Source organism: Mercenaria mercenaria, chromosome 1 (genome assembly GCF_021730395.1).
Source record: "Mercenaria mercenaria strain notata chromosome 1, MADL_Memer_1, whole genome shotgun sequence".
Classification (NCBI taxonomy): Eukaryota; Metazoa; Mollusca; class Bivalvia; order Venerida; family Veneridae; genus Mercenaria; species Mercenaria mercenaria.
The window spans coordinates 86,295,957-86,322,266 of NC_069361.1; the positions used below are offsets into that span (position 1 = coordinate 86,295,957).

Sequence of the window (26,310 nt, forward strand, 5' to 3'; positions counted from 1 at the left end):
TACGTGTTGTTTAGGGGTCCGGAAACTGGACCTTTAGACTCCGGATCTAGAGGTCCGGTTACTGGAATTTTACACCTACAGGAAACAACTAGCCTTGACCAATCAATGAGGTTCATGCCACAATATTGTAGAACACAGGCCATTCTTCCCTTCCTCCATCGTATGGAACCAGTTGCCAAACGGCATTGTTACAGCACCCACCTTGGACATGTTCAAGGCTAGGATTTCGGCAACCTTTGTATAATTCAGTGGATGTTTTTAACCTGATTTAACTGCACCCTCTCTCACTCATGTAAATAGTCACAATGGTGCTAGTATGTCTGCTTGTAGTGCTGCTTTGCACGACGGGCATCCGGAATCGGTACGTTCTGTAACGGAGACAAGGGACGCAATGCATGAAATGCGCTTGCGCAGAAAATCCGGAAGTTTATTTAATCGCGGGCTTTGTTTACAATTATTTTTCTGTGAAAAAAGTGTTTTTTACTGTAGAGACAGCTTGTCATGCCTAAAAGAAGAAATCCTTTCGGAGAATGTTCACCACTTCAACTAAAGCAACACGTAGGCGTCAAAGAAATCGATTGTGGGATTGCACAACAGCAGAAGATGAAAAGCGTTTATGGTATCATTGTTTTCTTACTCATTTTCGATTAAGCAGGTGCATTTGATCATTTGATCACTGGCACCACACCATAAACGAAATACCACTCTACATATTATACTCTAGGTATACTAATATGAATTAAGGCACCACCTAGAACAGGGATTTATCGTTAATATATCCTAATATGAAAAAGGCAAAGCCTCTGAGAGAGCGTAGCTTAAACGACAAAGAAACTATTCACTCCTCAAAATAATTCGCGAGAACCTATTCACTTGAAAAGAAAAAAATATTTAGTACCTGTAATAGGGGTGTAACAACACATCGAAATACGATGCATTGCGATACTGAGTGTCCCGATAGTATGCATCGTTAGAAAAGTCACAATCCAATAAGGTTCATCCAGTAACAATCGCAGATAGTTCCCTCAACAATCGATAGTTTTGATAGTTTTGAAATTTTAGTAAATACAGAAATAATTTATAATTTATAAACCAAGAAACAGAGCCAGCTTTCATTTGCGCCTTGGAAAATTTTTACGTCTCTATTACAATAATTAACCTCATGGAATTAAACTACCGTAGAGGACTGAGAAGTCTGGGAGATAATTAATAAATTTAGTTTCTTAGAAACTTTGATTAAATATATTTAAATAACTTGTTAATCTTAAATGAGAAAAAGTACTATGGACATGGAGAAAGTAGGCTACTTGTATGATATAGCAAACTGTTCGGTAGGGCCCTTCATTTAGTGCTGGTACACCTTAGTCCGATCTGTCAATTTTCGTCTTTTTCGATGCTTTGGTTTATTAAACACGTTGACATTCGCAACAAAATGGCCGATTCGTTTGAGTATACCTAGCATAGGTTTATTGTTTTACTTATTGTTTCAAAGCCAAGGAAGGCAAGAAAGAAAAAAATTCTTAAAAATATTTAATGTTATTTAATGTTAGATTTATTTCTGTCCATTTCAGTTATACAAACATCTAAATGTGTATTAACCGCAATTATAAACAGTGCCGTGTCTTACAGTCGTGTAATAATGCCAGTTGGTAGTTTTACCACATATAAAACATGGTGGCCAATAACTATTGCAAAAGTATCGCAATAGTAACCTGCAATAGAATAGTATCGCAATAGTTTTTTAGCAATATCAAATAGTATTGCAATAGTCAAAATTGGCCTCAATAGTCACCCCTAACCTGTAACAGCGAATATCATATGTTGCAAAATTTATTGAAAGCCGGTGTCACAATGACGTCATAACCTATTTTCTGTGTTCATGTGGCTTTATGTTTATTAATATTTTTTCCCATTTTCTGGCCAATGCTTGATCTTTTAAAAGAAAATAATATTTTTTTCTACCAACTGGAAATCTTTCTTGCATTATTTTTGAGTGATGGATAATATTCAGCAATCAAATGAAGTTCTGTATTCACTGCGAACAAAGCGTTTCCTATGAGCACCTGTCTGGTAGGGTGCGCTTTTTGTAAAATAAAAGCAAAATTGAAATTATTTCCATAATATAACATTTTAAAAATAAAGACACCTAAACACAATGCTAAATGAATATAGAGATTGTAACTCAAATATGAAATTTACAAAAAACAACAGTTTTTTCCCGACTTTGACGGAAGTAGAAAAAACTGGCGGCCCCCTGACGTCGACGAAGGTTTTTCAGCTACATCACTTTGCCTCATTCGGCACACTTCTGTTATTTTCGCCTGCACATTGCCACAAGGCCAGCTATGTGCTCGCAATTGTGCTTTGTGCAATTGCTCGCAAGCTACGCACGCTATTATAAATAAACTAAAAAAGGTTCTATTCACTACTAAAAGGAAAGTGAAAATTAACGTGAATTTATTCACTTGAAACAGCTTACATTTAGTGTCGTCATACCTGTTACAGCATATATCATACTCTGCAAAATTTACAGGAAGCCAGTGTCACGGTGAGGTCATTCGCCGTGTTCTTATACTGGCTTTAGGATTTTCTTTTTTTGTTTGCACTCTGCGCAGGAACTTGACGGCCTTTACCCTTCCTTACTATTTAAAAAATATTTTTCAGTTGCATATACATTTTCAAATCGAAAAAGAAACATGGCACGGTTTACAAATTTCTGAGACTGATTTGGGGTGCTCTGTTACTCATGTAGATCTCTACATAGAGCTCCGAATTCGGCTATCCCTATCGGGCCTCAGTCAAATGGCAGCATGTCAGTACATGCGATCAGCTGTTTAGATGGAATAGAAGCTATGACTATTACTCATGCAGACAACCAGTTTGCGGACTGTACATAAAATGGAACCGGAAGACATTGAAAAAGTTGCCTCGGTATATGCAGACAACAAAGACGAATAACTACATACGGACGTTACTGTCTTGGGGGATTTTCATCCTGTATAAGAACCATGGTCAAGATTGGGAAAATCAACTAACTGATTTTGATCACACAGTCATGTTCTTTCAAAATTTGGGGAAACCAGACACATAACCCAGATGACATTTCACCCCATGACAATACATCCCGTTTTTGGATGAAATCTTACCCTGATGACACTTCACCCCAAAGTATGATTTTTTTGGAAGTGACATTTCACCCTATTTTTAGCTCGACTATTCGAAGAATAGTCTAGCTATTCTACTCACCCTGGCGTCGGCGTCACACCTTGGTTAAGTTTTTGCATGCAAGTACATACAGCTATCATTTAAAGGCATATAGCTTTGAAACTTATTTATTCTTTTTCTAGGTCAATTACCAACCTCACTTGGTCAAGTTCCATAACTCTAACATGTATTTTGAGTAAATTATGCCCCCTTTTGGACTTAGAAAATTCTGGTTAAAGTTTTACATGCAAGTTACTATCTCCAAAACTAATGTAGATATTGAATTGAAACTTCACATGTGTCTTCGGGGTTATAAAACTAATTGATAGCAGCAAGTCCCATAACTCTGACCTTCATTTTGGGCAAATTATGCCCCCTTTTGGACTTAGAAAATTCTGGTTAAAGTTTTGCGTGCAAGTACATACAGCTATTACCAAAAGGCATATAGATTTGAAACTTATTTTTTCTTTTTCTAGATCAATTACTTACATCACTAGGTCAAGTCCCATAACTCTGACATGTATTTTGGCCAAATTATGCCCCCTTTTGGACTTAGGAAATTCTGGTTAAAGTTTTGCGTGCAAGTACATACAGCTATTACTAAAAGGCATATGGATTTAAAACTTATTTTTTCTTTTTCTAGATCAATTACCTACCTCACTGGGTCAAGTCCCATAACTCTGACATGTATTTTGGGCAAATTGTGCCCCCTTTTGGACTTAGAAAATTCTGGTTAAAGTTTTACATGCAAGTTACTATCTCCAAAACTAATGCAGATATTGAATTGAAACTTAACATGTGTCTTCAGGGTTATAAAACTAGTTGACAGAATCAAGTCCCATAACTCTGGCATGTATTTTGGGCAAATTATGCCCCCTTTTGGACTTAGAAAATTCTGGTTAAAGTTTTACATGCAAGTTACTATCTCCAAAACTAATGCAGATATTGAATTGAAACTTCACATGTGTCTTCGGGGTTATAAAACTAGTTGACAGAATCAAGTCCCATAACTCTGACATGTATTTTGGGCAAATTATGCCCCCTTTTGGACTTAGAAAATTCTGGTTAAAGTTTTACATGCAAGTTACTATCTCCAAAACTAATGCAGATATGGAATTGAAACTTAACATGTTTCTTCGGGGTTATAAAACTAGTTGATAGCATCAAGTCCCATAACTCTGATATGCATTTTGGTCAAATTATGTCCCCTTTCGAACTTTAAACTCTTTTGATATTTAACATTTTGGGTAATAATTTCCTGCTTCTGTGACAATATTTCGAATAGTCGAGCTTGGCTGTCTTACGGACAGCTCTTGTTATATATAATGTTACCTTTTGGTAACAGGTTTGTTACAAACTATGAAGAAGCCATGGTTGGCAGACAACTTTCACTTTAAAAACTTGCTTTATTATTTACATCCCGGTTGTAATTACTGGTAATTTATTTGATTAAGACAGACGATTAGTTACAATTATCTAATATTTAAAACGTACTAAAATGATTTAATATAAAAAAATCAATCAGTGCTTCGGCTTCGGGGTAATATTCCTGCCTCTGGGACAACAATTCCAATAGTCGAGCATTGGCTGTCTTACAGACAGCTCCTGTTTTTATTACTGTTAATATGTTTTCTGTTGCTATATCGTTCTTGGCTCCTGGCCTCATATTTCTCCTATTTTCATTTATACCAGTCCTGGTCTGTCTCTCAGGACATTTCCTTTTCTTTGTTGGACATTTCCTTTTCTTTGTTGTCCAGATCATCATCCTGATTTTCTAGTTCTTCTGGCGGGTTTGTTGGCCTACTCTTTGGATCGAAGTATGGCTTCAGTCACATATCATTCACCCATGATTTTACCTCTTTGTTTGTTCTTACATGATGCAACTTGTATGTGTAGTTTGGTCCAGTCATGGTAATGTAGCATGGTCCGACCCACTTAGGATGCAGTTTTGGTGCCGTTCCTGTTGGTGCAGTACAACCATACCCTCTGGGCTGGTCTGTACAGTACTTGCCATTTTGGTACTAATACCTCTCTTGAGCATGCTGAATATTTTCATTGGCAGTTTTTTTTTTAAAGATTTCGAGATTCTGCAGTATTCTCCCAAGATGCACCTTGTAGCTTTGGGGTAGATGGTCCATCAGCTGTAGTACTGCGTCGATAAGCAATCACATCTCTCTGTTATAGAGCAGAAAGAACAGACTGAAGTCAGTTGACTGTGTAGCTGGAGTAGAATGATATGCCATCATGATACCAGGTTAAAGGTCTGGACAGTTACCTTGCTGCCCTTTACAGTATGCTCGGAAGGCTTGCAGAATGTATGAATTCTTTGATTCTACCAATCCTTTGGTCATCGGATGATAGGCACTTGTAAAGGTTTGCTTGATGTTGAAAAGTTCTGACAAGGCTTTTACCAGGTTAGACATGAAGTTCTTCCCTCTGTCATTCAGTAATTCTCTCGGGGGACCATATCTTGGGATAATCTCTTTGAATAGAACACTTTCAACTTCCTCACAAGTCTGTGTCCGGAGTGGAAAGCATTCTGCCTATTTTGAGTAGCGGTCAAGTCTTAACATACTGCCTTAGTTTTTCATACATTGAAGGCCAGTAGTATTTGTTACGAAGCAATGCATAGGTCCTTTCAAATTCATGATGGCCACCACCTGCACTACAGTCTTGATATTGCTTCAGCATGTTGTCCCTTAGGATTCTCGGAATTGCGATCTGCATGACGAGACGTTCCTCTAGTGGTGCTTGTTTTTCACGTCTGGAATAGAAGTGCTGTCACCAGCTCATAGTTGTAAGATTCTGCAACTACTGTTGTGCTTGGTGAATGGCAAGATAATTATAGATTTCCCTGAAGTCAGGACATTCCCTCTGATGCTTGGCCAAGTCTTCATCTGTGGTCCTTGACCTTAGAGCTAAGGGTCTAGATCTTGCGCATGGCACATCGTCTCGTTATGGGGAACATTTATGCCAAGTAATTCAAAAACCCCTGATGAATGGCAGAGTTGTGAACCAGACAAAAAACAGACCCTGTTAACCTTTGACTTCTAAGTCTTACCTTGACCTTGGAGCAAGGGGTCTGGGTCTTGCACATGACACATTGTCTCATTATCGTAAACATTTCTGCCAAGTTATTTCAGAATCCCTTCATGGATGGCAGAGTTATGGACTGGACACGAAACAGACCCTGTTTTAACCTATGACCTCTAAGTGTGACATTGAGCTTGGGGTCTGGGTCTTGGGCATGACACATCGTCTCATTATGGTGAACAGTTAGCCAAGTTATTTCAAAATCACTTTACGGATGGCAGAGTTACAGCCCGGACAAGAATTTATACAGATGCACAAACACACACAAACGGATAAACAGATGGACAGTGCGATTTTAATATGCCCACCTTCAAAGGCTTAAGAATTAGAAACATCAATTTTATTGCTTCAAGTTTTTGTATTGCCTACTTATGTAAATGTTCAATAGTGAATGTTTTGTAATTGAAAGAGTTTTACTTACTTTGAACATACTCTAGAAATATATTTTTGGCTGCAGTTTGTCCCCTTTGCACCTTTTCAGTACCATTACAAAGTATGTATGAGTTTTACATGTATTATGCCCCTTTTTGGACTTTTTATCAAGTAATTTTAGACAAAGTTGACATTATTCTTGTTTAAAAAAGCTGTTTGTGAATTGCCAACTGTAGTAAAGATTTGATAATCAGATTCTTCCTGAATGTAATTTGCCTACATTTTCATGTGTGTTCCTATTTTTCAGATAGGACGAGAGCTCTATTGTTCAGTGGTTCGAAGCGAAGTTTTGATGTTCCACGAGATGCTAATTGTAATGAAATCTATCCCACAGTAACAGCCTCTAGCGATGAGGTTAACATGGAGGACTGCCACGAACGACAAATGTTGATCACAAATACAGGGCAACTTACAAATCCGGAACAAAATGATAAACCTGCAAATGCATTTCAAGCATTAATGATGGCAAGAAATTGTAAGTAGTAAGAGTGTTTTATACTTAGTATGAAGTGAAAATGAATGTTGATTTTTGGAAAGCAATGATTTACTAATTACTTAACTTGTCAGTGTTGATAGGTTAACATTCTATATATATCTTACTCACTGTATGCTGCAAGGGTGTACACTGACTCAGATTTTTGGGCCATTTGAAATATCTGAATAGATGTAGGTATGAAGCTTGTTCTATTGTAATAAGTCTTTAGTTCGCAAGACTACAGCTATTTAACAAAAGCTGTTAAGAGCTTTTACTAATAACTACATGTATGATAAACAATATCAGTATAAAAAGTATACAGAGCTGTAACAGATAATGAATTAAGGAATGATAGGTGTATAAAAAGAGTTAGCATCAGTCACATCTTTCTATATTTAAGTAATATGTATACATGACTGTTGTTAACCTTTAGCTTGCTGGTGGCTAGTGATTCTGCCTTTGCGATCAGCTCAGACCAAGATAAGCCTGCAGGTCTGTGCTGATCGCTATTAAGTCGGTAAATTTTCACTGAATACCCCTTCGAATAATGGTACTGCCCAAATTGAATGATGGACCCGTCCATTTTAGAAATTTAGAAGAGGAAATGTTATGAAAAAATACATTAAAGAGCTTAAAAGCAGGCATTAGGCATGTTACATTCATATTAGAAATAGAAACTAAGAATGCTTTTGAAATTTAGATACCCAATGGTTAGCATAGTTTTGCATAATACAGGTTAACAATACATATGAAAGGGGGCTAACTCATACAACACAAAGCAAAATCAAGCACAATGAGACAAGCAGGCAGTAGTAGATAAGTCTATCACATATATTGAACAGCCATCAAGCATTGTGGCAAATAGAACAATAAGGGTTCAATTTGCTATATTCTACCAGACAAATCGAGCAATGCTGTGAAATATGGTTACTATTTCAACAATGAAACAAACAATTTTCAGTGTGTATGGAGTATCATTCCCTGAGGAAAATGGTGGCTTCTATGAGAAATGTTTCTGTTACAGCTGTTAACATCTCCAGATAACTTGATGTTTATTGCAGCAAATGTAGTAAATGGTTGTCAGTGTTGTAAAGGGCAGGCAGCTTCCCAGGACAGATGTGGATTCTGTGAGAAATCTATATGTTACGACTGTGTACGGTCTTGTACAGCCTGTGATGGTCACTTCTGTCAGCTTTGTTCTGTAATGAGGTAGGTATACAGCCTGTAATGGTCACTTCTTTTCTGTAATGAGGTATGTATACAGCTTGTAATGGTCACTTTTGTTGTGCCCTCCCCCCATGAGTGGTGGGGGCATATAGATTTGGTCTTGGTCCGTCCATCCGGTCCGATGTTCTTGACGGCCTAGCTGAAATGTATTTGCTATAATTGATAAAACCTTGACCATGAGTCTTTTCATGCTCTGAACTTGCGCACCTCCTATTTTTCGTCAGGCTCCTCTCCCTATTTTAGAGTTATGGCCCCTGATCATAGTAAAAAATGCACATTTTCACCTTGTGACGCCGCCTAACTCAAAAAGTGTTGATATAGATTCATGAAACCTTGCAAGAGGTCTTTATCTTGATATGTACTTGCGCACGCCTATTTTCCTTCATCTGGATTCCGCCCCCTTATTTTCTGAGTTATGGCCCCTGAAATAGTCCTAAATATGCACTTTTCACTTGTGACGCACCTACTCAAAAAGTATTTTGGTTATAATTGTTGAAAACCTTGCATGAGTTTTATCAGGATATGAACTGCGCTCCTCCTATTTTTTGTCTGGCTCCTCCCTTATTTTTCTGATGTTTTTGGTCCCTGAAATAGTCAAAAATGCACCATTTCAATTGTGACACGCAAGCTCAAAAAGTATTTGATATAAATCGATGAAACCATGGCATGAGTTACTTTATCTTGGATATGAAACTTGCGGCACTCCTATTTTTCGTCTGGGGGGGACTGGGCCCTCGCCCCCTATTTTCCGAGTTATGGCCCTGAAATAGTCAAAAATGCACATTTTCACCTTGTGATACGCCTAGCTCAATAAGTGTTTGATATAGATTCATGAAGCCTTGCATGAGTCTTAATCATGATATGAACTTGTGCACCTCCTATTTTTTATCCCCCCGCCAAAGGCGAAGGGGATATTAGAAATGCTCTCCGTCCGTCCGTCCGCAACGATCTTTGTCCGGAGCATAACTCCGAAAGTACTGGAGGGATTTTCTTCAAACTTCATACACTGATAGAACACATGGGAAGAAGTGCAACGTGCAAGAAACAATAACTCTTACCCTGCTACTTTTTTGTAGTTATTTCCCCTTTATTTCATATTTTCTTTAAAAATTTTGTCCGGAGCATAACTCCAAAGTTTACTGGAGGGATTTCTTCACTTCATTTACACTGAAGAACACATTGGAGGTAAGTGCAGTGTGCAAGAACAATAACTCTTACCTGGCCTATTTTTGAGTTATTCCCTTTATTATATTTTCTAAAAATTTTTGTCGGAGCATAACTCAAAAGTACTGGAGGGAATTTTCTTCAAACTTCATACATGATAGAACACATTGGGAGGAAGTGCAATGGGCAAGAACAATAACTCTACCTTGCCTACTTTTTGAGTTATTCCCCTTTTTCTATTTTTCTGTAAAAATTTGTCCGCAGCATTGTGATGGGCCCACAATCAGCGACAATCGAATAATGTCGGCGTTGCATTCTTGTGAGCGTCGCGACTTCAACTTTCCTGACCAGTTACTTACTTGTCACCCTATCGGATTGATTTGCTTTTTTTGCCTTTTTCATATCTGGTATTTACGTTCTTTGGGGGCAATTACGCCAAGGGAAAACTACTCTTCGTAAAATGGCTTCTCTAAAGTGTATCAAAAGAAAGTGTTGTCATTTTTGATCACCTAGATTTTGGAAGATATATGGCTTTTACAATAATTAAGCCGGGAAAACATCGCCAAAACTACGCGACATTAGTTAAGGCAGTATTGCATAGCAATTAAAGTAAGACTTACGCAAGCATATTTGCCATAAGTATTTTCAATTTTTAATTTTGTGGGATGTAATCATTCCAGTGTTCACTAAGAATTAATATTATCGTTTAATACATTTTTTGCTCCAAATAATTTCTATTTAATAACTAATATCTCTAGATAAGTCCTGGTGAAATTTAGCAGTACCTGATTTGAAGTTACTATCTTCACGATTATTTTATGTTTTGTTGTTAACTTACTTCATATTTATGAAGGGGAATACAATAGGAATAGGATATTTGCTGTCTGTGTGGTTCATTTCTTAAGTAATAACTAAAACATACATTGTGAGGTGAACTTATAGATTTGCAAACTAGAGTAACCGATTATCCGATATATCTGATTAATCGAATCGGTTGGCTTGTACGGATTATGCCGATTATCTCGGTTTGGCAATCTAACCGATTTGCCACACTACGCCAGATATCTTTTTCATGCATGGAGGGATTTTGATTTATTTGGCATAAATGTTCACCACCATAAGGTGGAGTGTCATGCGCAAGACAGGTCCCTAGTTCAAAGGTCAGGGTCACACGTAGAGGTCAAAGGATACAAGAATGTAAACTTGTTTGAGCACTTATTTCATGCATGGAGGGATTTTGCATTAACTTGCACAAATGTTCACACCACAAGACAGAGTGTCATGCACAGATCCAGGTCCTAGGTCTTAAGGTCAAGGTCACACTTAGAGACAAAAGGGTCAGATACAAGAATGACTTTGTCCGAAGCATTTCTTCTTATGCATGGAGGGATTTTGATGTAAACTGGCACAATTATACACCTTCATGAGACGAAGTTGTATGCGCAGTTCCCTTCTTTAGAATTATTCCTTTGTTATTACTTTAAAATAGCTTTTATTGTAACTTTTTCATTACTAGTCGTTAGGGAAAAATCGAGACCACTTTTCAGTAGTATACAACATGCATGCTACATCCAATTTTGAGGGGTATTTTGACAATCTCTACCTAGTAAGATTTTTGGCGACTTACAATTTATTTTTTTATATTTTTGTTTGTAAAGATTATCTTCATTGTTGTTTCTATATAATAACTTATTCTTGTAACATTTTTATAATTGACCACAGGGAAAAAACAAGACACTTTTCTGTGGTACAACCTGGATGTTACTTTTCATTTTTAGGTGTATTTTACGGACATCTGTACCTAGTGAGGAGTTTATTTGTGGACTTAGAAAAACAAAAAACTTACAGTGATTACTAAACAAACCACAAAATTAAAATTTCATTTGCAAATACAGTGCTAGAGTAAAAGAAATTGCTGTGGCGGGCATATATTGTGACATTCTGGCACTCTTGTTCCCCTGTCAGCTTCCATGCCTTCTTTTTACAGTTAGCCATATAGAAATAAGTTCATACAGCTATACTGTTCTGAAAATTAATATATATTTAGAGTTAAACCACCTTACGCTGACTTAATTCTTTCTTCCACATCTTTAAAAACCCTGATGTGGACCACAACTAAAAAAAAACCCCCTATAAAGGTTTTTCAAAGCTTCTCCCAAAATGAATAACTTTCAGACACTAATGCCAGGAACTTTAGCCTTCAATTATAATATGCCCAGCGGGGAGATTGGCCATGTCTAACATGGCTCTTGTTCATTTTGGTCCCTGAAATAGTCAAAAATGCACATTTTCACCTTGTGATGCACCTAGTTCAAAAAGTATTTAATATAAATGATTGAAAACTTGCGTAAGTCTTTATCATGATACAAACTTGCACACTTCTTATTTTTTTGGCTTGACTCCACCCCTATTTTTAAAGTTCTGACCTGAAATAGTAAACAAATGCACTTTTTCCCTAATTTTGTGTCTAGTCTCAAAAAGTATTTGATATAAATTTATGAACCTCTGCTTGGATCTTTATCATGATGTGTCCTTGCCACACTTGGCATTCTTCCTGAGAATCTTAGATTTATTACATAGTTATGGCTCTTAAATAGCCAAATAGTGGATCTTTTTTTTTTTTTTTACTTGTGATTGCTCATATCTCAAAAGTATATGGCCTAGAATAAATGAATCCTGTTGAGGCTATTACCCATTAAGACTGCAAAAATTAGAATTATTTCTCCTTATTTGTGACAAATGTACCAGGGGTGGGGGAGGGGGGGCACACCCTGTGTCCTACAGACACATTCTAGTTCTGTAATGAGGTAGGTGTACAGCCTGTGGTGGCCACTTCTAACAGCTTTGTTCTGTAATGAGGTAGGTATACAGCTTGTAATGATCACTTTTGTTCTGTAATGAGGTAGGTATACAGCTTGTAATGGTCACTTTTGTCCTATAATGAGGTAGGTGTACAGCCTGTGGTGGTCACTTCTGTCAGCTTTGTTCTGTAATGAGGTAGGTATACAGCTTGTAATGATCACTTTTGTTCTCTAATGAGGTATGTATACAGCTTGTAATGGTCACTTTTGTTCTCTAATGAGGTAGGTGTCAACCTGTAGTGGCCACCTCTGTCAGCTTTGTTCTGTAATGCCTGTGCTGGCCACTTTTGACTGCTTTGTTCTGTAATGAGGTAGGTATACAGCTTGTATTGGTCACTTTTGTTCTGTAATGATGTAGGTACAATGTATACAGCTTGTAATGGTCACTTTTGTTCTGTAATGAGGTAGGTGTACAGCCTGTGATGGCTACTACTAACAGCTTTGTTCTGTAATGAGGTAGGTGTACAGCCTGTGATGGCCACTTCTGACAGCTTTGTTCTGTAATGCCTATGATTGCCACCTCTGACAGCTTTGTTCTGTAATGAGGTAGGTGTAGGAGGCCTGTGATGGCCACTTCTGACACCTTTGTTCTGTAATGAGGTAGGCATACAGCTTGTGATGGCCACTTCTAACAGCTTTGTTCTGTAAAGCCTATGATTGCCACTTCTGACAGCTTTGTTCTGTAATGAGGTAGGTGTACAGCCTGTTATTGCCACTTCTGACAGCTTTGTTCTGTAATGAGGTAGGTGTACAACCTGTGATGGCCACTTCTAACAGCTTTGTTCTGTAATGAGGTAGGCATACAGCCTTTGATGGCCACTTCTGACAGCTTTGTTCTGTAATGAGGTAGGTGTACCTCCTATCATGGCCACTTCTAACAGCTTTGTTTTGTAATGAGATAGGTGTACAGCCTATGATGGCTGCTTCTGTCAGCTTTGTTCTGTAATGAGGTAGGTATACATCAGGTTCCAAGGACTATGACCACAGAAAGAAGAGATATATATATATATATATATATATATATATATATATATATATATATATATATATATATATATATATATATATATATTTATCCTACCTTCATGAAAATAAAGGGCAAAATGGGGGAGTACAATAAATTTTGCTTTATGGGGTCAGTGACGAAATAAAATTTTGATGAACATCTTTTTGATTTTTTTTCCAAAACAACACCATTTTGTGTTTGAGAACAACTTCTAAAGACTACTTATTTTTTATGCTGGAATCATCAGAAAGGTGGTTTCAGGTTTATAACTTTAGTTACGATTGACATACTGTTACCAGATTTAGTGTACAGTAAGCTTATTTTGAAGAACTAGTTTTGGATTGCATTTGGATCATTAGAAAAACACCTTCTGCTCAATAGCTCTAGTTAGGAATGATATATTGCAGTGAAACTTTGTATGTAGATAACTTAATAGGATAGAAATATTAGGGGATTTGTTGGGGGTTTTTTTGGCCACTAGGGTCAAAAATCACTGTTAGGTCAGTCATTTTATCTAAAATAGAACATGGCCCCCCCCCCCCCCCCCCCCGCCCCCCCCCCCCCACCCCCCCCCCCCCCCCCCCCCCCCCCCCCCCCCCCCCCCCCCCCCCCCCCCCCCCCCCCCCCCCCCCCCCCCCCCCCCCCCCCCCCCCCCCCCCCCCCCCCCCCCCCTGTGCCAAACCTGGTTTTCAGGTGAATTTCCACATCTATCGTCTCATTTAACTTTTGTCTGCATGCCTTTTGTTTAACTGTATTGTGCTAATCTTTTCGTTACGCATGTGATCCACAGAATTCACAACAAGGTTTTTCACAAATTGCAGCTTCATTTTGTCCCCCTTCGAAGAAGAAGGCGTATATTATTTGCAGATGTTGGTCGGTATGTTGGTTGGTCAGTATATAGACTAATCCGTTTCCGGATGATAATTCAAGAACCCTTGAGCCTAGGATCATGAAAGTTGATAGGGAGGTTGGTCTTGAGCAGCAGATGACCCCTATTGATTTGAGATAAGTAGATAAAGGTCAAGGTAACAATGGGACCTGGAACGTTAAATGGTTTCCAGGATGATAACTCAAGAAAACACTTAGGCCTAGGGTCATTGAAAGTGATAAGGAGATGATCATGACAGCAAATGGCATTATTGATTTTGAGGTCAGTAGGTTAAAGGTCAAGGTCCCACAGTGTCCAGGAACAGTTAAACGGTTTCGGATGTGTAACTCAAGAACGCTTGGGCCTTAGGGATCATGAAAGTTGATATGGTGGATGCTCATGACCAGCAGATGACCCTTTGATTTGAGGTTGGTAGGTGATAGGTCAGGGTCACAGTGGACCCGAAACAGTTAAACTATTTCTGGACGATAACTTGAGAACATTTGGACCTAGAATCACGAAACTTGATAGGGAGGCTGATCATGATCAGCAGATGACCCCTATAGATTTTGAGATCAGTAGGGACTGGTAACAGTTAAAGAGTTTCCGGATGATAACTCAAGGACGCTTGGGCCTAGGATCATGAAAGTTGATAGGGAGATTGGTCATGACCAGCAGATGACTCCTATTGATTTTGAGGTCAGTAAGCCAAAGGTCAAGGTCACATTGACCTGGAACAGTTAAACCGTTTCCTGACCACAACTTACGAACGCTTGGGCCTAGGATCACAAAACTTAATAGGAAGGCTGATCGTAACCGGCAGATAACCCCTATCATTTTGAGGTCAATAGGTCGAAAGTCAAGGTCACATTGACCCAGAACAGTAGAACTTTTGTGTTCAGTGACCAAATAATTTCTGTTCCTTGCGCAATTACTGAATGCATCAAGGGGGGCATTCTATGTTCTATGAGCTCTTGTTTTGCAAGATCTAGATAAATTATAAGCTGTACATTATTCTAAAGGTCTTGAGGGTGGTAGTAGGATCTTTTGAGAAAAAAAAATATATATGTATTTTTCTCATTGTAAAAATCAAAATTTAAAAAAAAAGTCTTTTAAAGAATTTAACGAAGATTTTGCTTTTATGTTAATTAAGATATCCTGAAAGTTTATAACAATCCCATAAACAAATGAAGCCAAATTTTTTGGTGTCCAGAGAATGGCAGAAATTTTAATAAAATGGAAAATACTCCTTCCATATCACTTAGAGTTGCCCTTGTCCTTCTGTCCGTCCATTCGAATTTGTGTGGTTCATATTTGACCCAAAGTCATCAGACCTCACAGGATTGTTATTCAGCATGGAAAGTTGTGCGCCAGGGGTATTAATTTGGATCTTACACAGCCAGACCAGAGTTATGGCTCTTGACTTTGTCAAAAATATGCATAAAAGGGTCTAAGTTTGTTTCGTATGTATCTCAAAAAGTATTCGACTGAGTATTATGAAACATTACAGGAATATTATTCAGTATGTGAAGTTATGCTCCTAGGGTTATGCTTGAAATATCACTCAACCAGACCAGAGTTATGGCCCTTGACTTAGTCAAAAATATACATATAAAGGCATGAAAATTGTGTCGCACATATCTTAAAAAAATATTTGATCTAGGTTCATGATACATGATAGGAATATTATTCAGCATGTGAAGAGTTGCACCTGGGATTTTGTTTCAGATTTCTGTCAGTCAGACTGTAGTTATGGCCCTTGATTGTAAAAAATATGCATAAATGACTAAAATGAAAATAAAAGTTTGTTTCTCGTATATCTCAAAATGTACTTGAGCAAGAGTCATAAGACATTAGAGGATTGTTTTATAGCATGTGAAGTTGAGCACCTAATGTTTTTGGAGGGGATTTCACTCAGCTAGGCCAGAGTTATTGTCCTTGACTTGGTGAAAAATACACATAAAGTTTGTTAAGGTTTGTGTCACAAACATCCTAAAAATATTTCACCTAGAGTCATGAAACCATGTACTGTGACGGAGTTGGGGCACCTGTATCCACTATGGACAGATCATCTAGTGATTGATAAATACAAAATTATATCAAAAACAATTAAATGAATTTGCCGAGATACCACCCTGGAGCTCTTGGGAATGGTGTATATTGTATTCCAATTTTTGCTGAGGTTTTGCATTCGGTAACTTTCTAAAGAAAAGATGGATTTAATTCATTGTTGGTACACAAGTATATGATTATAAAACGCAGGCCAATTTTGATTTTAGTAACAATCTACCAATTTCTCGCCCCTTTTCGAGTTAAAGTCTATAATACAGGTCTTAATTTTTCGTACAGGAAGGTGGTGTATGGGGCTATTATTTAGTCTGCTGAGAGTCCAGCAGTTCTAGTTTAATTAATGCTGCAGTTTATTTGCACCATGTTAACATTTCACCTTGTTAACATTTCTTCACATCATGTTAACCCACTGTTCATCATGTTACTACTTCACCATTCATCATGTTAACACTTTGTTCATGTATTTGTTTTGCAGTCCAGATGATCCCTTACACCAGTGGTTTTGCCAGAAGTGTTCATACCGGTTAAATCCATATATCTACTGGGCCTCGGCATTTTGACATACTTCACTTAATTGGACTTTGATTATTAAGTGCCTTGTATAAATCTATCATAGCTTTTATTTTCTGTATAAAGATCTGAGTGCAATACCAAAATAGTTCTTTTTCTGATAAGGAACAGTTTGTTAATCCCCCGCCATGGCGGAGGGATTATAGGAATGGTCTGCGTCCTTCCGTCCGTCTGTCCGTCTTTCTGTCCGTCCTTCGTCCGTAACAAAATCAGTGTCCGGTCCTTATTCCTAACCCCTAGAAGGATTTTTCCGAACTTGGGTCAAATGAATCACCTCATCAAGGGACGATGTGCAAAACCCTGTAATCCGGCCTTGTGTTCAGGTCATAGGTCCAACGCAAGGTCAAAGGTTTGAGCCTGCCCATTTTGTTGTCCGCTTTTATCTCCTTAAACCCCTTGAAGGAATTCTTATAATACTTGGGTCAAATGATCACCTCATCAAAGACGATGTGCAGACCATTGCATCAGCCATGCCGGCTCAAGGTCAAGGTCACTACTCAAGGTCAAGGTTTGAGCCTTCCATGTCTTCGTGTCCGCTATATATCTCCTAAACCCCTTGAAGGAATTTTTATAAAATTGGGTCCAAATTATTACCTCATCAGAACGATGTGCAGGAATATTGAGTCAACTATTGCCCAGCTCAAGGTCAAGGTCACAACTAAAGGTCGAAGTTAGAGCCTTCTATTTGGTGTCCACTTCTGTATCTCCTTTAACCCTTTGAAGGATTTTCATCAAACTTGGGTCAACTGATCACCTCATCAAGAACTCATGAGTCAGCCATGTCAATCAAGGTCAGGTCACATTGAGGGTCAAGGTTTCAGCTCAGGGAATTTTTTTTTTTCTCCTAAACCCTTTGAAGGATTTTCATGAAACTTTGGTCAAATGTCACTTCCTCAAGACGTTATGCAGAATCATGAGTCACCATGTCAGTTCAAGGTCAAGGTCACAGCTAAATCAAAAGGTTTTTATCTTCCCTTTTACTATCCATAGCAGTGGCGGGGGATTTAGCTGTCATTTAGACTGCCTTGTTAATTTTGTTATTAAGGCCATGGCCCATTTTACAGACAGAAGAATAAAACAATCTAAAATGTTTGTAGAATATGCAAGAAAAACACGAATGATAATTCATGTTTTTACCAGATATTGAGTGCTGTATATCTTCATCAAGTCCATTACATACATTCAACCAAGTTTGATTTGTGAAATTTTTTTGCTTATCAAATCATATTTTGTATTGATATTATATTTAGTTTGCTGTTTCAAGCAGGCATTTTTCATTGTAACTTCATGCACTTCCATTATATTTTTCATCCAATTTCTCTTTCACTGTAGATTTGTTTCGTTACAATTTTCAATGTATGAATGTATGTGTAACGGGACAGTCTCGTGAGGGTATTTATTTTGGCTTTTTTGCCGTCTTGTCATCAGCATAATTGATGCTGTTTGTTTCTCAAGTTGGCATTAAATATTAGACCTGGGAGCCATGCTATTTAAGGATAGGAAAGTTTTGGCCTCGGATTTATTTTACAGCGCATTGAGGCGTTGACAAATATAACGTTCATAGGTTTTGCAATAGTTAATATGGATGAATAGTATGCAAGATTTGCTATATCCTTGCCGTTGATGGGGGGGGGAGGTTTTTTTCTTTTTTCTTTTTATCTTCTTTTTATTTCTTTCTATATTTTAGTTTTTTTTTTTTTTTTTTTTGTTTTGTTTCTCTTTTTTTTTTTTTTTTTTTTTCTATAATTTTTTTCTCTTTTTCTAATTCCTTTTTCTTTTCTTTTTCGTTGTTTTTTTTTTTTTTTTTTTTTCCTTTTTTTTTTTTTGATCATTTTTTTTTTTCTATTTTGTCTTTTTGCTTTTTTTTGTTTTTTTTTTTTTTTTCTTTTCTTTTCTTTTTTTTTCTTTTTTTTTTTTTGATTTTCTGTTTATTTCTTTTCTATTTTTCTGTTCTTTATCCTTTGTTTTTTTCTTTTTTTTGTTTTTTGTTTTCTCTACCCTATTAGTAATTTTTGATCACTAATTGTATTATGTTACGCTGTTTTCAGTATGAAGATAAGAGTGGAGTCTCTTTCTGTCGCAGTGTGCATCTTGACTATATATATAGAGGGAGATGTTAGATTCGTGAGTGTATATTCACTCTACATGTTCTACTGTTTATCATCAGCAGGGACATTGATGTTTGCTTATAGCAGTACAGACAGTAAAAATATATGATTTTTTGTAGTGCTTATTGTTTGCAAAGTTCCATGTTATACCATGTGACAAAGAAATTTTACATGTTTATATTTGTGAATAATATGGACAATTTGAAAACATACAATGACATTTGTGGCTGTTCCGCTAAAGTGAAAGTACTCTACTTGTCGGGCATGAGCATTGCGACCTGTTTTCACCTCTTGGTTATAGTTTTCCCGTCGGACCTTCTGATATAATGAGGCTAAATATCCATTGTACCCCCCGGACAACTAAGTTGTAAGGGGGGGTTATATGGTTTCAGGTTGTTGTCTGTCTGTCTGTCTGGTCGCTGTTCCGTAGACGCAATCTTGTGGCACCCATGCTTCCTTATCCCCTTGACAGAAATTTATTGAAACTTCACACATGTGATCTGTACCTATAAAAAAAACTGTAGTTGTGCATGGGCATGGTAGGTTCTTTTCGAATAAAAAAATTTGCAGAGTTATGGGACTTTGTTTTTTTGTTATATACTATATACATAGACACAATCTTGGGCGCACCATTCTCCTCATTGCCCTGGACACAAATTAATGAAATGCACACCCAAAGTGATCAGCAATACCAACCGTTAGTTGTGCATGAGGGCACTGTTAGGTCTCTTTTAGAAAAAATTTTTGCGTGTTATGGGACTTTGTTTTTTGTTATTACTATAGTACATAAGACACAATTGTGCGCAGCATCTCTCCTCATCCCCTGACACAATTTAATGAAAACTTCACAAAGTGATCAGTAAACAACAGTAGTTGTGCCATGAGGCACACGTTAGGTTCTTTCAGCGACAAAAAATTTGCAGAGTTATGGGACTTTGTTTCTTGTTAACATACTATGTACATACGTCTGCATAGCAGTCTTTGTTGCGCGTAATCTTCCGACCCCTTTCAAAATTTAATGAAAACTTTACCACAAGTGATCGTACCAACATTAGTTGTGAATGAGGCATGTTACTTTCTTTTAGATAAATATTTTGCCATAGTTATGGGACTTTGTTTTTTGTTACTATACTGTATACATACAGACTATATAATACAGTCCTCATTAATATGCAGTCTTGTGTGTGTCAAATTGCAATGTACTGTGTCAGTGCATGCGGGGGGTACATTCATCACCTTTAGTGAAAGCTCTAGTTTTAATTGGATTTAAAATAAATTTTGGCCCTTTTTTCAATTGGAGACTTTGTTAAAGTTTTGCTTGTAATTAAGTCAGAAACAACTGTATGTACTGGATTGAAATTATACACAATGCTTCCCACTTGTCAATGAAATTTATAAGAAGATCCTTTGGAAGCATAAAATGCAACCAAGCAAAATAAGCTAGAGCTAAAAATAGAAAAACCTTTAAAAGGCTTCTTCTTATGGATCTTCATCAGACTTGGTCTGTAGCATCATTAGAAGGTCCTCTCTTAAATTTGTTCAGTTGTGGGTACTTGGCTCCTTTTAGGGGCCACTTAAGCTAAAAGGTATAATTTGGGGTACTGGGCCCCTTTTAAGTGTCAATAGACTTAAAATTAAAAATAACTTTAAATAACATCTTCTCATGAACCGCAAGATGGATCTTAGTCAAACTTAGACTGTAGCATCATTATAAGGTCTTCTCCCATTTTGTTCAAATAGCGGCACTTGGCCTCGTATTGGGAACACTAGAGCTTAAAATAAAAACTTGAAAAAATTTGGAAAAACAACTTTCATGGAGGATCTCATCAAACTCTTAGCATTATATTTGGTCCTGTTCCAACTTTAATCGAATGGGGGCACTTAGATCCTAGAGCTAAACATTAGAAATACCTTTAACGACAGCCTTGTGTTGGGACACTAGAGCTAAAAAAAGAAAAACCTTTAAAAGACTTCTTCTTATGAAACGCTTGATGGATCTTCATCAAACTTGGTCTGTAACATCATTGTAAGGTCTTTTGCTAAATTGGTTCAAATGGGGGCACTTGGGCCCGTTTAGGGGGCCACTAGAGTTTAAATAGAAATACCTTTGAAAATTTTCTACTGATGGTTATTCGTTTGTGGTGCTTTACAGCAAATACAGAAAAAATTTAAATAACTTTTGTTTTAATGAACAGTTTAAAGTATTTTCACCAAACCTAGTTAGAAGCAAAGTCAGATGGTTAACGTTTTCTTCAGGTGAGTGATTCTAGTTCTAAGGTAAATTTGGCGAATGTTTTGCGATGCTTTCTTTTCTGCAGATGTACCTACATATCCAAGTTGGAGGACTTTATTCAAATCAGTTCAGTTTATGGCCTTTTCTTTAGAATGTCATAGCCCTTGTTTGACTTCGAAATGTCGAATAGTCAAGTGCACTGTCTGATGGACAGCTGTTCTTATGTTATAACCATGTTTCACTTGTAGTAAACTTTACAAAAGTATAGGATCATTTGAGCCATGCCACGAGAAAACCAACATAGTGGGTTTGCGGCCAGCATAAATCCAGACCAGCCTGCGTATCTGCGCAGTCTGGTCAGGATCCATGCTGTTCGCTATTGGAATTAGAGAAACCGTTAGCGAACAGCATGGATCCTGACCAGACTGCGCGGATGCGCAGGCTGGTCTGGACCTATGCTGGTCGCAAAGCCACTATATTGGTTTTCTCATGGCGCGGATCATTTCATGAAAGTTGCTAGTGGAAAGAACATGCTTCTTCCTTGAAATATTTTGTTAATTCTGACTGCGTACAATATTTGAGCTTAAAAGCAAAGTAGAGAAGACTTACTTTCTTTTACTGTTTAAATTTTTATTGCAAAATTTATTTTATTTAGTTTGGTCACAGATCTCGGCATGTTGATACTTACAGTAATATAATCGTTAATTCCTGATACAGATACATTGTGAAAATGAATAAACATTGGAAGCTTCTTCAAAACAAAGTCAGGGGTAATTGCATCTTATCGTTATTGAAAGCAGTTTTGTCATATTTCCAATAGTATGTAAAGAATTTATCAGTACACATTGTGTTTAGTGTTATATTGTAAGTTTTTGGTAACAGTGATGTTAAGGTTGAGTATACAAAGTATAGTGAGAGCTATACTACTTGCCCTGGCATTAGCATCAACCTCCACACCTAGGTAAAAGCTTTGATTTTTCACTTTATCTCTGTTATTGCTAGATGGATTTGCATCAGACTTAAAATAGTTGTTTCTCATCTTCACCCACATCATAGGGACACAAAGTCCATAACTTTTGCACCAATATTTTGTGAATTAGCCCCTTTTAACTTAGAATTTCAAGTTAAAGTATTGATGAAATTTCACGCTGTTTTTACTTTTATTTGATTCAAACTTGAAACAGTTGTTCCACATCGTCACTGGCATATGACACTAGACCTATAACTCTGGCAATAAGTCTCCGTTTATCTCCTTGGGTGAGATATTGTGGTCACTAACAGTTCATCTACAGTCAGTCCATCCACACTTTTCTTCAAAGTCCTCTGAAACCATTTGATGGAAGTTGAAGAAACTTGGCCTGGATGTTCCTTGCATGGTCGTCTACTGAAGGTTGTTAAAAACTCCAATTCTACACAGAATTTGGTTGCTATGGGCAACCAAAAGGAAAAAACTGCAACAGTTCTTCTTCAAAACCTCAAGGCCCAGTGCTTAGATATTGGCATGTAGCATTGTTCTGTTGTCCTCTACTAAAGTTGTTCAAATATGCCCCTCGGGACAAAATTGGCCTTGCCCCAGGGTCCGCTTGTTTTACATAGACTTGCATAAGAAAAATTTCAAAAATCTTCTTTTTTTGATCAGTAAGACAAGAGCTGAAATAAGTGACTCCGTAAGCATCGTGTAATTGTCCTCTGCTACGGTTGGTTTCAAATCATACTGCAGGTTACAATTGGTCCCTCCACAGGGTCACATGTCATTTTACTTATCTTGAAACAGTCTTCTTCTCTAAAGCCTGAAGGCATGGAGCTTAGATATTTGGCCTGTAAACATTATGTGTGGTCATCAACAAGTTGTTCAAATCTGCTGTGAGAATCAAATTAGCCCCACCCATGGGTTTACATGATTTAGCATATAGCATTGTTTTGCAGAGGGACGTCGGTAGGTATGTCGGTCGGTCCATGGACCAATATGTTTCTGGATGATAACTAAGTACGCTTGGGCCTAGGATCATGAAAGTTGATGGGGAGGGTTGTTCATGACCAGCAGGATGACCCTATTGACTTTGAGTTAGTAGGTCAAAGGTGGTGTCACAGCGACCTGGAACAGTTAAGCAGTTTTAGACGATAACTTGAGAACACTTTGGACTAGGATCCCGAAGACTTGATAGGGAGGTTGATCTGCAGCAGATTGACCGCATTGATTTTGAGTTCAGTAGGTCTTGGTCAAGGTCACAGTGACTGGAACAATTTTAATTGTTTCAGATGATAATTGAGAACGCTTAGGCTAATGGGACAAAAACTAAATATGGGAGGTGGATCATGTCAGCAGATGACCTATGATTTTGAGGTCAAAGGTCAAGGGTCACATTGACCCAGAAAAACAGCATTTTTTTTGCCAATAACAATGAGGATGGCTTTGGTCGTAAGATCACATTTGGTACAGAGTTTACTTATGACTGGTAAATAACACATGATTATTGATTTGAGCTCAGTACATCAAAAGTCCAGTGCACAGTGACCAAATAATTGTTGTTCCCTGTGCAGTTACTGAATGCATCAAGGGGGACATTTTGTGTTCTGAGATCTCTTGTTACCACATTTTCTGTACAATTTTCAGTAAACTTCTATGTTCTGATATTTTTTTCTGCACAAGTTTTGTGATTTCAATTTTTAAAAGTTGTCCAGTATTTGAAATTGTATTAAGGAGAAAGCTTGTAGTAGGCACTGTAAGCTATGTGCTGTGAATGTTATAGGTACTATAACCTATGTGCTGTGAATGTTATAGGTACTATAAGCTATGTGCTGTGAATGTTATGTTGGTATATTTTCTCATATTAAGTTTTCATTACCTGTACATAGAGGCACCCTATTCATGTATACATAATAGTCATTTTGTCTTTGTTGTAGATTTATTATTCATTTGTACATAATGTAAAACGTTTCAATAATTGTTAAATGTAATGACAGGTATTTTTGATAGATATACATTTCTATAACTAGTTTTAAACTGATGTTTTGATCGTTGTTAGAAAATGAAATAAAACATAATGTAGCAGAGTTATATGGCATTGTTTCATTAAATTTGATCTACCAGGCAATGTTATTTGTTTTAGCAAAGGTGTGCTTAATCTAGTCGAAATACTGGGCCAGTGTAGATGTACTTGACAAGTTCATGAACTTGTCCTGTACTGGTGTTCAAGTGTCCACTATAAATGTACCTCTCACCGGTGAGGATGCATTGTCCCTTTACGGTGTAGATGTACATGTTTCAGTTCATACGACTTGTTTTGTACAAATTTCAGTGTTCCGCAGATGCATTGTCATCCGTCTGCTCGCTTGGAGAGTGCAGATCTGGGTATGCGAGGTTGTGAGTTCGATCACGAGGCAGGCATATGTTCATAAAGGACATTGTGTCTGAAATCATGTCTCTTCCTCTGATTCATGTGGGGTAGTTGGCTGTTACTGTGGAGAAACAGATTTGTATGTTAGGTGCCCACCATTTATATCACAGAAATACTGTGAAAAACGCATTAAACCCAAAACAATTGTGTCCCAGTGTGCACGAAACTCTTTGTTACAGCAAATCCTGTTTGGACATGTCTTGAGTTTATGTAATGTATAGGGAACAAGATCCTTTTATTGTAACAGTATCATTAGATAGAATGAGCTGATTTATCAACAAAACTGAATTGATCATGCTTGAATTATGTTTGGTAAGTGTAGTAACATTATATAGTTTCCATTTGATTCGTCTCCTTGATGTAGAGCTGGTTTTAGTTAAATCATTGACTCATTTTTATAAGCCCATTTTGAAAAAAAAGCTGACATGGAAGGGCTATGTCCATCTGTCCGTGTAGCAAAATGAGTCATTTGTTGGGTATGATGACAAATATAAGTTATGGTTAGTTTCTATCATTCCATATACTTATAGGGATTATCCTGTGCATGTGGGTTACTTTCTTTGCTTGTTGTAACAAAAGAAAGAACCAAGAAATATCCATTAATATGAAGTCTGTCGTTTGCACATAATTAGGATAGTTTTGTGGCTACGAAAACAATGATAACAGTAAAGTCTATTCATTCTGTGTTTCTATGTTTGCTAAAAAAGAACAAGAGAGGAAACAAAAGAGTAGACATAACTACTTAACCGGTAAGAACCTGCTGTCCCATTTTTGTTTCTGGACATCAGTCAGAAAGTATAATAGCTACAGCTTTCAAACATTACAGGATAACTAAGCACCACTTTTAGAGGACCTACTATTGTTTTTGAGGTCAAGGCCACTGTGACCCAGAGACTGAACATGGTTTCTGGACTCAAGGTCAAAAAGTAATCACACCTCCGGCTTTCTGACTTAAAAAAATGAATTATTATAGGGAAGGTCCCTGTTGTTTTGGTTCAGTTGCTCAAAGGTCAAGGCTGTAGGACTTTATTTGAATTTCTGGTAGTTTTTAGCTCTTCTATAAAGTATAGAGAGCTGTCGTAATCGACCCAGCGTCGGCGTCCTTACATGTACACACTTTGGTTGAAGTTTCGCTGCACTTTATCTCTGTAAATTATCTGATGGATTTGTTTCAAACTTAAAATAGTTATTCCTTATCACCACCCACATCATATGACTAAAGGGCCATAACACTCACCAATATTTCATGAATTATCTCCCCTTTTTATGCCCCCACCATAAAATGGGGGTGAGGGGGTGCATATAGTGTTGCTCCTGTGTGTGTGTGTTTGTGTTTGTGGTCGGGAAAAGGGTGGTGTTCGTGGTCCCGACATAACTTTGACATGCCTGGTCATTTCAGAATGTTGACACAAATGGATAAGCATGGAGAGACAATGTGTCCTGCGCAAAAACCATTTCTCATAGCTCAAAAGGTCAAGATTCACAGTCCTTGGTTGAACTTAGCCCAATTTTCACTAATAAAGTGGTCTTCGTTTCCGGGCATAACTTTGGAAATGCATTGTTCGGTTTCGATAATTTGACACAAAATGATAAGCATAGAT

General features: G+C 37.4%; 1 protein-coding gene across 2 annotated transcripts in view; it reads left to right on the forward strand.

The window, feature by feature from the left end:
• Nucleotides 1-402: 402 nt before the first annotated feature.
• LOC123531597 (apoptosis regulatory protein Siva-like) overlaps nt 403-26,310 on the forward strand; it is a 71,230-nt gene continuing 45,322 nt past the window's right edge. The window contains exons 1-4 of one of the 2 annotated variants that reach the window (XM_045312704.2): nt 403-619; nt 6,977-7,204; nt 8,266-8,413; nt 16,876-17,141. In XM_045312704.2, the coding sequence (XP_045168639.2) occupies nt 502-619; nt 6,977-7,204; nt 8,266-8,413; nt 16,876-16,960 (579 nt within the window). In that variant the 5' untranslated portion in view covers nt 403-501 and the 3' untranslated portion in view covers nt 16,961-17,141. Of the gene's footprint in view, nt 620-6,976; nt 7,205-8,265; nt 8,414-16,875; nt 17,142-26,310 lie in introns of those variants that run through there. The other variant, XM_045312713.2, reaches the window with a different exon arrangement.